General features: G+C 34.6%; 2 protein-coding genes across 2 annotated transcripts; one reads left to right on the top strand and one right to left on the bottom strand.

The window, feature by feature from the left end:
• Positions 1–1,024: 1,024 nt before the first annotated feature.
• Positions 1,025–2,800, bottom strand: LOC135961013 (membrane-bound alkaline phosphatase-like). Its single transcript, XM_065512457.1, has 2 exons — positions 2,384–2,800; positions 1,025–2,297 (listed from the first exon to the last, which is right to left on the bottom strand). Exons 1-2 carry the CDS (start codon positions 2,783–2,785, stop codon positions 1,089–1,091), a joined length of 1,611 nt encoding a protein of 536 aa, XP_065368529.1. The 5' UTR covers positions 2,786–2,800; the 3' UTR covers positions 1,025–1,088.
• An 8,015-nt stretch (positions 2,801–10,815) lies between these two features.
• LOC135961831 (membrane-bound alkaline phosphatase-like) lies at positions 10,816–12,837 on the top strand. The gene is made up of 3 exons (XM_065513451.1): positions 10,816–11,284; positions 11,490–12,507; positions 12,573–12,837. Exons 1-3 carry the CDS (start codon positions 10,889–10,891, stop codon positions 12,758–12,760), a joined length of 1,602 nt encoding a protein of 533 aa, XP_065369523.1. The 5' UTR covers positions 10,816–10,888; the 3' UTR covers positions 12,761–12,837.
• The last annotated feature ends 1,160 nt before the right edge of the window (positions 12,838–13,997 follow it).

The raw sequence follows: 13,997 nt of genomic DNA on the forward strand, positions 1-13,997 counted from the left end.
TGTTTTAACTAAAAATTAGCTTTTATTTTAATATTTCTCAAAATATGTTATTTTTGTTTCTACATTTCTTGTTCAACACCATTTCCAATTGTATTTCAGAAGTTTCTAATTCTATTTCAGAAATTTCCAATTGAATTTCAGAAATACAAATGGAAATTTCTGAAATACAATTGGAAAATTCTGAAATACAATTGGAAAATTCGGAATTACAATTAGAAACTGTTTAAGTGTAAATTAAAAATTCTGAAATGCAAATGGAAAATTCTGAAATACAATTAGAAAATTCTGAAATGTAATTGGAAAATTTTGAAATATATTTGGAAAATTCTGAAAAATAAATGGAAAAATCTGAAATATAATTAGAAATTTCTGAAATACAATTGGAAATGGTGTAGTGATCTGAGACACGTTAATGGCCTGGGACATTTTTAATAACTTTAAAATTTGTTAACCAATTTTTGTAATTTATATCTCATTACAACGACAATTACGTACACATTTCAATTCTTTTATATTAAATTGCAAAAGTAATTATTTAATTGCAACATATTTACAAAAACTGAAAAAACAGCATTTTTTCCCTTGTAAATGATCTCACGAACATTAACCCTCGTGCTGCACCACAATTTTTAACCGATCGAGCTCAAACTTTTGTCAATTTTTTTATCATAACCTCACAGAAAATTGCCCTTCGTTTTTGAAAAATCGAAAATAAAAAATTAAGGTCCACGGTTACGCTTGTTCTTTTTTTTTGTTACAAAAACATTTTTTCATTAAAAATGGCTTTATTTATCTTGGTGAAGGTTGTATAAGATTCAGGAAGATTTTTGCGATATAGGAATTTTAACTTTTTATCTCAAGATATGAATTTTAACCTATTAAAAGTTCAAGCATGAAAAAATATTCCTTTATTTTTGGATATCCTGAAAAAGTACATTTTTTTTTTACAAAAAATGGACTACTGAATTAGAATTGTTGTGTGAATAAATTGTTTCAGGAACCTTAAATTCAATAAAATTTCCACTTCTTACATACAAAATATTAAAGTCACATTTTATTTTATTTACAAAATTTTTAAAAATAAATTTTTAAGCTTTATTATCACACATGGTGGGTCCTTCACCAATACAAGCGGCATAAGCCATCATATGAGGTATAGCATGTTGTTCCATTACACCACGGAACAAATGCTCATGGGGACCCGAAGCGAAAATGCCCACATCTTCACCAGCATGTACACCCTGATCCGTATGAATATAACTGGGATATTGAGCCAATAGATCCTCACCAAAAGTACTTTCAATGTCCAAACGTTCACCATGTTCATCCAAATACTGCTGGGTACCAGCAGCGTAATTTAATGTGGTATATTTCTTGCCATTAATATCGGTGTCATGTTGATTAACACCCAAAATGTTGGTACCTCTGCCTGGATAACCGGCAATACTTAGCGGATGTGCATGATCTGCGGTGACCACAATTAATGTTTCATTGGGATCAGTCATGTCACGAGCTTTTTGTACTGCCTTTTCCATTTCCAAAGTTTCGTCCAAACTAATGCCCGCCAAATTGGCATGATTGGCCGTATCGATTTGAGCACCCTCTATGAACACGAAATAGCCATTGTCATTTTTACTCAAGAATTTAATGGCCACTTCGGTCATTTCAGCTAAAGTAGGTTGTTTTTGCTTGTTGGAGACGGCATGATAGTCCATATAGCCGGATTGGAAAAGACCCATGATATGGGAGACTTTGTCAACATCTAAACTTAAGAGACTATTGCGATTATGCACAACCACTCCACCAGGATGCATACCCTGCCAGGTGGCCAACAAATTTCTGCCATCCAAACGTTCTCCCATGTTGCCATGCAGATCTTTTAAGTGTTTGGGTAAAAATTTACCCATACCACCACCCATCATCAGATCAAAATTACGTCCTGGCTCTTGGGTTATCAGTTGTTGGGCTATATCGGTACATTGGGCAGGATCGTTGTGATCTCCCCAGGGCAGTATGTCAGCATCACATTCCCAGAAACGATTAGCGGTGTTGGCGTAAGCACCAGCGGGACTGGCATGGGACAAAGTGGTGGTGGTTATGATGCCAGTCGATTTGCCAGCTTTTTGGGCCCAGGCGGCTATGGAGGAGACATGATTGGTCGGATCTTCACTCTCTGAACAATTGTTGTAGTTCACCTTGGCATTGACACCAATGGTGACAATATTGGTCTTAACACCGCACAAGTAAGCGGTAGCAGTACAGGCTGAATCGGGTACTTGAGCATTGGCACAGTAGGTCTGTAAATTAATGGAAATTGAATGGGTATTTTGAATAACTATACATAGTCCCAAATCTGCAATTGTAGAATCACATCTCCACTCACCTTACTCAATCCCGAATAGGGAAACTTTTCAAAACTCAGGGCATCCTCTTCACCCGTATTGCCCTTCAGTTGACCCTTGCGTATGCGGGCCGCCGTCACTGTTGACAAAGACATACCATCACCCAAAAAGAATATGATATTCTTGGCCTTATTCAAATTCATGGGCTTCTGATTGACTCTTTGGGCCAACTCTTCACGGGCTAAATTTAGCCAAAACTCAGCATTAGCTTCATGGGGTAAAGTGTATTTATTGGCACCCATGCCAGCCAATAAATTGCCCCTGGCAGCATTAGATTGCTGCAAAAAACTAGGTACAGGATGATAGTGGCGATCTGAAGGCGCCACAGCAGCCAAAGCCACTGTCATCAGTGACAGCAGCAATAGCACAGCAACGGATTTCATCTTGACTGATCCTAGCACAAAACCTGCTCACTCACTGATTAGTTGATCACCAATTGAAGGCTGCAAAGATCGTGTGACAACTGATGCCAATTTTCTATTACATACATCATTTTATACTAGTCTAGTGAATTAATGTTTTTTTTTTTGGCAACATGTGAATGACACGTGTGTGTGTATGTTAGACTTTATCTTGAAAATCTACGACTCATTTTATACTTCTTAACTTGTTGCTCGTTTTCTCATAATCATAAAGATACGCATTTAAGTACTTGAACTTCTACATACTTGTAATCTTAATTTAATTATTTAGTTAAAAATAAGTTTTCTTTTGTTACTGTAGTTAAATGGTGCGGGTGTGCGATTGTGATTTTTGGTGTATAAATAATTAAACATAAAACTTTCGTCTGCTAGTTTCTCGCAGTTTATCAAACATTTAAAGTTTGTCATAAAATATTAAAAAAATTACTATGTAATTTAATTGCAATATTTAGCAGATATTTGGCATAAACAGATTTGAACGTTAAGAGTTTAATATATAAGTTTGTTGTTCCATTTGTAATTTCCACAATATTGCAAATTTGAATTAAATGACTTACTAAACTCCCATTAACAATAAAAAATTAACTTAAACAAGTAAGAGTGCAATAATAGCCTATGCCGAATCTTATATACCCATCATCAATATGTGACACATAAATATTTTTCTGATATAGGTTATATGGGGGGTAGGTTCCTCACAAAAAATTGTAAAGAAATTTAGGCTCATATAAAACTTGTTTATATCCAATTTCGTTGGTAATTCAATGGCTGGACCGATTAAAATTTTTTTTAAATGTTCGTCATACTCCAACTTAGGTTTTTACTGAAAGAAAAATTGACCAAGCCTACTTTTCTCCCAATTTTTTTCGACATATCTAAAATCGCAGACAGCCTGGACCGATTTGGGTAATTTTTCGAAATGGTCCACAAAAGTTTTTTACAGAAAGAAAAATTTTCCACGTCCACTAAACCGCTCACTTATCAAATGACAAAAGGCAGTGACATGGCTATAATTGAAGTTAGTGCAGAAAATTCCAACGATTCAATTTCAAATGGGCAATTTGGCGAACCTGTTGTTCATATATCTGGAAAATGGTCAAAGAGTGTTCTTTACTGAGGAAAATGTATTACAACGAGTTGATCGACCGCCATCTACAACATTGACCAGATTTTTTAAAATCTGCCGGAATTATGAATTTACCCGAACGCTTCTATACTCCGAAATGCCAAGGTATTGGAATCAATCGTGGTCCAACATCATTCCAAGATTTGCAAATTGTTAGAGAATGACACTCAATGGGTATACACCATCGGAGATCAAATACGAACATTATTTTTGATAATTATCTCAACATGCTTCCCATCCAAACCGACTGATTTGTGGAACAAACGTTCCACTGTTGAACGTTTGTGAAAGATGGAATTTTTTTGAACTCTACCGGTCTAACTTGAAAAACTTTTTATGATCGTGTTGATTTTGGCAACGATAAGCTCACAGAATGATACTGCACCTGCTTCATCAGGAATTGCAGCTACAGCGGTCGAACTGCTCATTCAGCACTCAAGTTGCCATTGAATAAGCAAATCAATAAAAATCCAACATACAACATTTCAAAGAACAATGCGATGGCTAAAATTTTGCAGCAAAACAAACTGATCGTTTGGGATGAGTGTACAATGGCGCATAAAAAGTATTTGGAAGCACTAGACATCTTCGAAACAATCAACGTAGGTTTGGTGGTGCGATGATTCTGCTGGCATGTGATTTCCGCAAACATTGCCAGTGATTCTACGGTCAACGCCAGCCGATGAACTTATTTTTTGAAGGCTTTGTGAAACACGCCAAATTGACTGTGAACATGCGTGTCGAGTTGCAGAACGATCAATCTGGAGAAGTATTTTTCAAACAATTGCTGGAAATTGGCAATGGCTAAATCCCGGTTGACATTTCGACCGGTTGCATTCAATTTTCGTAGCTTTCTGGCAGTTCACCGAATCAATATTCGAACAGAAAGGTGTTTTCAAACAACCAATTGAATTTAAAGGGTCAATGTAAAATTGCTGTCGAATTGATGGCGTACAAATTGGTGGATTCCGTTACATCTTAAGATGATGTCGTTAACTATCCAACTGAGATTTTAAAATTTCCCGGATTACCGCCTCACAATCTCCAACTGAAAGTCGGATCGGTAATCGTAATGTTCCGGAACATAAACAAACCACGTCTTTGTAATGGCACCCGACTTACTATAAAAAACCTGATGAATAACGTCTTCAAAGCAACAATACTTAAAGGAAAGTACAAGGGAGAAGTCGTTTTGATACTACGGATCTCAATGTTTTTCAAAGTATTTCTTTACTTGAATATCGATCTTTTCAAATTAAATGTAAATCAAACCTAACCATACGATTTTTTTTATCTTTTTAACTATTTTTACACATTTTAAACAGCTTCTCACAAATCGAATACAAAAATTTGTTATAATTTGGGCAGGACCAACATCTGTCGTTTATAAGATAATAATGAATGTTGAAGTCATTTTCTGAAAGGGACCTTGTATGGGGATTAGGGACAAATGTTGCCTGATTTACGCCATACTTTGAACAGAATTTTATCAGGATTGTCGCACAATCAACATCCCATTCTTATGGCTGCTCAAGGAGTATTTAGCGAGGCATTTATATAGGGTTTTTGCCCGTTTCCAATACCAAATAAACCTTATCAATAGAGAGTATTCTAACGATTGGGCTCTATCGTGTTTTCAACTGTTAGATCATCATAGAATCATAGCTGGACGCAGAATATATATACATTTTGGTTTTACGACCAATAAGTTTAATATAAATTTATTAAAATTTAAGAAAAATCCAACAGTTTGGATGAAATATTGAATTTTGAAAATCTGACTTTCTATGCTTATTCTCGGAATAGTATATCGATTATGACATTCAGATGTCAGGAATAAAGTAAAATTATGAACATTCATTAAAGTGTATAAAATATTAAAGAAAAGCACTTACCATTTACAGATATCTTGCAAATTTATTGGTTGTTCCATTGGCAGCAATGTTGATTATATTTATTCCTTGGCTCCTATTAAAATTTAGATTTGAAGAAGTATTTAACTGCAGAGCAGTGGATGGCTTTGAGAGAACATAATATGAAATGTTATGCACTTGGATTCGAATGTAATTTTTTGTTTCTTATTTGAACATTTTTGTGAACTTCGGTGTCATTCGTTTTCTTTACAGGTAAAAAAACGATCATGTTCGCCTCTGGTTGTTAGGAGTGCAGATCACTGCTGTATAGAGATCATTGCTTATGCCGGGGGTAGTGATTGTTGAGACTTTTTATACATTCTTTACAACCATTCTATTGATTCATAAAATTCTATTAACATATTCCAGCATTAAAGCTATTTGAAGTATTAATTGTTAAATTAAGTATAAGTTTAAAGACAATTTAGAGAACTTTCGAAGATGTTGAAAATATAATAAAATATGTACTTGAGAAAATAGTTTTGTAATCGAAGCTTAATTAATTCTACAAAATGAACTGAATGAAATCAAATCAAGACTCAGTTATTAAGTGAGTTTCAGAACCTTAAATATACAAACGAGTATATTCCTCAGTTCTTTTTTCTTTAACAACAAATTTATTAAATTATGATTATAAACTTTATTTACTTTTTTTTAACTTAAATTAATTGAATTAAGCAAATTTGGTCCTTAACCCAATGTACGAACACATCTTTGATGACAAGTCTCTCTCGAGCACCAACGATTAGCATTGCCACCACATCCTAAATGCTGCATTTCTCTGCAGGTGCGACTATTTATATCATAATACCACATTCTACGAGGAGGAGCTATGCCACAGCGAATGCCCACATTGCGATCGCCATCACATCGAGCAGGACCTAAAAATTACAGAAAATTTAATGTTTTAATTTGATTTAATAAGAATAAGTACAATTATTTAAGGTAGGTTCACACATGGCAAATATTTGCTCAAAAAAGCGTAACCACTTTTTTTATCACAAATTTATTTGACGTGTTTACTCTTACAAGTGTTTTGTAAGATCAAACAGCATCAAATAAAATAAAACTAAATGTTTTGAATCATCCTAAGTAAAATAAGTTTTTGAAATAAATAATAGAATTCAAATGTATTCAAATAAAAGACGTAACCTCTAATATTTCGTTAAATATTTGTCATGTGTGACCCTACCTTTAGTTAATACTTACATATTCCTTGAATACAACTGGGACAGTTGGGATGATGCCGTTGGGCATTAATAACGGCCACCAAAACCAGAGTGAATATTAATACTATTTGGAATTTCATTGTTTTTTTTTTAATTATAATTGATTTTTATTTTGTTTTGAGGATTTTAAGTAGACGCTTGTTACTAGACTGTGTACAATATTTTAAATAACTGACTATTTATATGAATTGAATTTGTTTTCAAAACATCTGTTCGAAATTAATCGATTTAAGGTGGTTTTTACATTTGTTTAAACATGTCTTTCATATTTTTTTTGACAATTTCCTGTTTTTATACTCACCCTCAAAAAAGATGGGAGGTATATTGATTTTGTCATTCCGTTAGCAACACATCGAAATATTTATACTCAAAAGTATATATATTCTGGGTCCTTTAGAAATTCTAAGGCGATCTAGCTGTCCGTCCGTCTGTCTGTTGAAAACACGATAAGGCCCAAACTACTGAAGCTATTTAGTTAGCTGAAATTTTATACAAATGCTCTATGTTGATAAGTTTTATTTGGTATTGAAAATGGGCGATAGCGTCCCATGATTTCACCTAGTCCACATACAAAAATTCCCCTGGAATACTGTTTAAGCAGTCATAAATATGATTAAATATTGCATTATTATGATGAAATTGACTTGAACATTCATAATTGTCTTATAATAACACTGTGCAAATTGACACTTTTTTTCTGTCAAGAGGGGCACCCATCTTGACAGGTTCGCTGAATTCAGTGGTGCTTTTTAGGTTAGGTCATATTTTCGAGATATACGGTTTTTTCGAAAATGAAGAAGGTTGCATAATATATATTCGTGTAACTCAAAAACGGTTTAGTTTATGGAATAAACTGAAAAATTGCGCAATAAATTATCTTTAAGCAAGGCTTAACATGTTTTTAATCTTCGCAATCGTTTTAGAAATATAATTTTTTTTTGCTGCATTTTCCAATTTTTGTTTGCCAAAAAAAAATTTATACTTCTAAAACAACTGCGCAGATTAAAAAAAAGATTTACACTTGCTTAAAGGTAATTCCATTGCGGAATTTATTCATTTATTGTCATTTATTCTCAATTAGTTATTGAACATTATAGTTTAAACCATAGAGAACATAGAGCGGAAACTCGAAAAAAACTCAAACAAAAAAATTACTCAAAAAAGTTACACATACGAGTGTTGTTTTTGTTTTCACATAGTTTTTTTTTACTAATACATTCTCACCGCTTAGGTTTTTGACAACTGAGTTAGGTCTTTGACAGGAGAGTTTCCGCTCTATGTGTTTTCTCTATGGTTTAAACAACAAAGTTTTTTTTTGTTTTAAATATGTCGAATTTTGTACCAAGGAATCGCTATATGCGGGAAGTTTTGCTTTACTTCTTTAATTTGAAAAAAGTCGCACTGAAGCACACCGATTGCTCACCGGAGCTTACGCTGAACGTGTTTCATGGGTCTCAATGTGCGAGAGATGGTTTGTGCGGTTCAGAAGTGGGGATTTTGACCAGCCAGAAAAAGTTTGAAGACCAAGAATTAAAGATAATGCATTACTCTATGAAGACTGTTGTAAAACTCAACAAGAGCTTTTAAAATCAGTGAGAGCTACTCAAGCAGCAATTTCAAAATGTTTGCGAGCAGTAGGATTCATTCAAAAGCCTGGAAATTGGGTACCATACGAATTGAAGCCGAGAGACTTTGAAAGACGATTTTGCATGTCCGAAATGATGTTAGAAAATCATTTTTACACCGAATCATTACTTGCAATGAAAAATGGATCCGAATATCCATATCTCTACATTAATGCTCTGTATTTGGTGGGACCTGAGGTGATGAAATCTGGCCAGACCATTACAGGGAACCTGTGTCGAAAAATGCCCAGAGAATACTGCCAGCCATGAAACCGTAATATTCCACCATGACAACGCTCGCCCACATTATGCAATACCTGTTAAAAACTATTTAGAATGAAGTGCTTGGAGAGTTTTGCCTCACCCGCTTTATAGTCCAGACTTTGTCCCACCCGACTACTATTTGTTTAGATCGAAGCAGAACACTCTCTCTGGGATACTCTTCACCTTGGAACAGAGTATCCGAAATTGGCTCAGCAGTTCTTTTGGATCGGAATCCATATGTTGCCAGAAATATGGAATATAAATTTCTTTACCAACTTTTGTCAGGTTCGGTCTATAATTGACTCTAACCCCCATATCAGAAAAATATTTTATTTGCACATATTGATGGTGGGTATACAAGATTCGTTACAGCCGAATAGAATAATCTTTCTTGTTCTTTTAATATTTTTTGTTTTAAATAATAGATTATTGAATAATATTAAAAGTTTATTTAATTTTATTATATAAATGAAAGGTGGATAAAAAAAAGTATGATTCAGTCCCCCTTTCCTGTGAAACAGATATGACCCAAGCTGTTCAAATCTACGTTGCTTAAGAAGTTTCAGAATGTTGGGAGAAAGTCAATTATTGTCAATAATTTAGTAATTTTTTGCTTTTTTAATCTTAATGAAAACAATTTCTGAATATTATAATACAGATCAATGAAAATATATACTGAAACATTCATCATAATGATATAAAAAAACTAATGGCGTTTTCTTTCCATGCATAATTTTCCTTTCCTTTGTTTTCTTTTCTGAAAAAAATGTAGTTTGGTAAGCGTATAAAGTGTTCTTTTCAAATAATGTTGCCCTAAAACCCCGAAAATATGCTACATGTTTTAAGGGTTAAAAAGGCACCACTTTTTAAACAGCTTTTCTTGTTATTCCTTTGTGGTAATGAAATAGTTGTTGGTATTTTTTTATTAAAAGTACTAAAATGGAAGCAAAAATTATTGGTTTAGAATATTTAGAAGCTACACAAAAGATGGTTTTCGTTTTATTGTGATCGTTAAATCTGTAATACATTATAAGGGTAGTAACCTTTAATAAATGGTACAAAATATGTTGGCAACATTTTGCGTCAGAACAGAAAACTCTATAAATCCATTCATATGGAGGGTCAAAGGTCAAATTTTCGAATATTTGGAGATTCTCATAGAAAGGTTACAAAATACAATTTATTTATTGGTGGATTTTGAAGAAACTTTGAAAAAATATTCTCTTAGGTTTTTGTGTCAGAACAGAAAACTCCATAAATCCATTAATATGGAGGGTCAAAGGTCAAATTTTCGAATATTTGGAGTTTCTCATGGAAAGGTTACAAAATACAATTTATTTATTGGCGAATTTTGAAGAATGTTTGAGAAAATACTGTCTGAGGTTTTTATATTAAACTTAAGGTGAAATTAATTCCATTTACCCTTACATTTTTAACAAATTTGTTTCAAATACATTAGGAACGTGCTATAGCTTTCGTTTTTTTTCTTTTGGCAGTCGTTATAAACATTAAAACCGATTAAATATAAATGTTGCTAAGTTTCACCATAAACCATAATAAAAAGATAAAACTGATCTTTCAATTGTACAACAATTGGCCAACAACATTCACATACACTTACATTTATATCAACAATGATTTTTCATTTGAGACATATGCTTTTTTTTGGTTTAGATAAAACATAAAATTTAATTTAAATCTCAGAGATAAAACACAATAAAGAAAGTGTGAAATTCACATGTTAGCAATATAAATAAGTAAATAATTGTTAGACATACAGATTTTCAAGACTTTTCTCTATAAATTCTTATGAAATTCTTTAGAACTCCAACAGTTTCATTAACAGTTCACTAACGTTCACACAGACTTTCGCTGAACAGGTCTTTTGATCTTCTAACCTTTTTGTCATGAAGACTTTCATTATTGTACTGACTCTGGCGGCAATGGCCATGGGTGTGGCCATTAACGAAGCCGACTATCATTCCATTGAACATTTAATGGGTCAGAGGAGGCCAGCGGCAGCAAATGATCGTTTCTTTGAGGAGTTGGGCGGTGGCAAACATGCTCCCGAAGAAGAAAAGAATCCAGAGTTTTGGAATTCTTTGGCCCGTGAAGAATTGGCCAAACGTTTGGATGAACAGTATAATTTTAATAAGGCCAAGAATGTTATATTCTTTTTGGGTGATGGCATGTCATTGACAACGGTGACAGCTTCTCGCATACGCAAGGGTCAGTTGAAGGGCAAGACGGGTGAAGAGGAGAAGCTGAGTTTTGAGAGATTTCCACATACCGGTTTGAGTAGGGTAAGTAGTGTAAATAATACAAGTAATTTTCTTATAATAAACTTATGTGAGGATCGGTCTATAATTGACCCAACTCCCCATATACCCCCTATATCAGACAAATATTTTATTGTCACATATTGATGGTGGGTATACAAGATTCGGCACAGCCGAATATAACACTCTTAGATCCTTATTAAATTTTTTATTTTTTTTTATATTGCAGACCTACTGTGCCAATGCCCAAGTGGCCGATTCTGCCTGTACTGCCACCGCTTACTTGTGTGGTGTAAAGTCCAACATCGTTACCATTGGTGTATCACCTAATGTTGAATACAACAACTGTTCCATGAGTATGGATCCCGAAAATCATGTCAGTTCGATAGCTTCCTGGGCTCAAAAGGCCGGTAAATCTACCGGTTTCATTACAACTACCACTCTTACCCATGCCAGTCCATCGGGTTCGTATGCCCATACAGCAAATCGTTTCTGGGAATGTGATGCTGACATCCAAGCATGGGGTGATCACAATGAAGCCTCATCTTGCATGGACATAGCCCAGCAATTAATTAAACAAGCACCCGGACGTGATTTAGACTTGATGATGGGCGGTGGTATGGGTAAATTTCTACCCAACACCATGAACGATGCCCATGGCAAGAAGGGTGAACGTGAGGATGGCCGCAACTTATTGTCCTTGTGGAGTGAAATGCATCCTACCGGGAAACTGGTTACCAATCGTGATGAATTATTGAATTTAAATGTGGACAAGGCGGGTAAAATAATGGGCATTTTTGGTTCGGGCGTAATGAATTATCATGCTTTGGCCGACAATAACAAACAGCCCACATTAGCCGAGATGACCGAAGTGGCATTGAAGTTTTTGAGTAAAAACGACAAGGGATATTTCATTTTCATTGAAGGTGGTCTAATCGATTATGGCAATCATGCCAATAAACCCGGTTTGAGTTTAGATGAGACCTTGGAAATGGAAAAGGCCATAGAGTTGGCTGTTAATATGACTGATCCCAATGAAACTCTTATTGTTGTATCAGCCGATCATGCTCATCCTTTGACTATTGCTGGTTATCCAGCTCGTGGTACACCCATATTGGGTCTGAACGAAAATGATTTGGATGAGAATGGCATACGTTATGCCACTTTGAATTATGCTGTTGGTACCGAACAATTCTTAGACGAGCAGGGTCAACGTTATGAATTGGAGGGTAAAATTGAGGGAATTGGTAAGTAGTTATGGTAAATAATGTAAATAGAGATCTCAATTACATGTTTTTGATTTCTGTTTTAGACGATACCCATCCAAGTCAGATTCCCGGTGCCATTGGTGTCCACTCTGGCGATGATGTGGGTGTTTTTGCTTTAGGTCCTCATTCTCATTTATTTAGAGGTGTCTTGCAACAGCACACCTTACCCCATATGATGGCCTATGCTGCCTGTATTGGTGATGGTCCGACATTGTGTAAAGATCAAGCTTAAATAATTGGTTTGTACATAACCGTGATTGATATTTAGTGATACTTTGAAAGCTAATTTTGTAATTCGTGTAGTTTTAATTAAAAATTTCATATTTTGGAAAATGTATTATTTAATTTAGAAATTAAGTTCAAAAGTTACCATCAAATATTTATGAATCCAGACAACATTCCCAAAACTGCTATTATTATAACATTCGGTTAGTAGGAATTCCTGAAAATCCCACTTGACTTGCGAAACGCAGCACAAAATTTCCAAAGACTAATGGATGAAATAGACCGAAATTTAGATTTCATCTTCGTGTGTTCTAGGACCAACCCTGTACTTATTATACACCTCAGACCTGTCCGAGTCCGAAGAATTAATATTTTCCACTTTTGCAGATGACACAGCAATTCTTAGTTCTCATGTGGATTTAAATGTAGCATTTAGAAACCTTGATAGTTATCTCAGGCACGTGAAGACGTGGTTAAAAAATTGGAGAATACAAGTGAACGAAATCAAAAGCAAGCACATAATGTTTTCACTTAGGAAAGGAAATTGTCCACCAGTGACACTAGACACTGTGAACATCCCACAATCTGACCACGTTACATACCTTGGCATTCATTTAGATAGACGTCTTACTTGGCGTCGGCACATAGAAGCCATGCGGCTCCACATGAAACTAAAAGCTTCTAATTTACACTGGCTAATCCATCACCAATCGAAATTAAGCCTTAACTGCAAAGTCATCCTGTATAAGGCAGTCTTAAAACCAATTTGGACATACGGAATCCAATTATGGGGAACATCAAGCAATACCAGTATAGATCTTATACAGAGGGCACAATCCAAAATTTTTAGAACCATGACGGGAGCTCCATGGTGCATAAGGAACGAGAACATCCACAGAAACTTAGTAGATGTACACTTGGTCAAAGATGAATTCAGAAAAACTCGTGAAGCTTATTTATCAAAATTACATCATCATCCGAACCCGTTCGCAATTCTACTTACGTAACTCAAGACAGCTCAAGGCTGCGTAGAGATGATTTACCACTCATCTAAATATGATTCTCCACTGAGAGAACAATAATTGTTTAGTTTTAGGATTAAATACATATTGTAAGGCCTAGAAATTAAAGGCAGGAATAATATTATAATAAACGTAAAAAAAAAATCTTCGTGTATTTCATCGTATAATGAAGAACAACATGTGGAACTTCTTCGAATTCTCTTTAAATGTTTTAAAGATTAC

This window comes from Calliphora vicina, chromosome 5 (genome assembly GCF_958450345.1).
Source record: "Calliphora vicina chromosome 5, idCalVici1.1, whole genome shotgun sequence".
In the NCBI taxonomy this organism is placed as follows: domain Eukaryota; kingdom Metazoa; phylum Arthropoda; class Insecta; order Diptera; family Calliphoridae; genus Calliphora; species Calliphora vicina.

Bases quoted from the DNA above. Each gene is read 5' to 3' on its own strand.
- LOC135961013 (XM_065512457.1), bottom strand. From the start codon at position 2,785: ATGAAATCCGTTGCTGTGCTATTGCTGCTGTCACTGATGACAGTGGCT. The intron at 2,298-2,383 runs GTGAGTGGAGAT...ATTAATTTACAG, and splicing joins CCTATTCGGGATTGAGTAAG to ACCTACTGTGCCAATGCTCA.
- LOC135961831 (XM_065513451.1), top strand. From the start codon at position 10,889: ATGAAGACTTTCATTATTGTACTGACTCTGGCGGCAATGGCCATGGGT. The intron at 11,285-11,489 runs GTAAGTAGTGTA...TTTATATTGCAG, and splicing joins CACATACCGGTTTGAGTAGG to ACCTACTGTGCCAATGCCCA. The intron at 12,508-12,572 runs GTAAGTAGTTAT...TTTCTGTTTTAG, and splicing joins GGGTAAAATTGAGGGAATTG to ACGATACCCATCCAAGTCAG.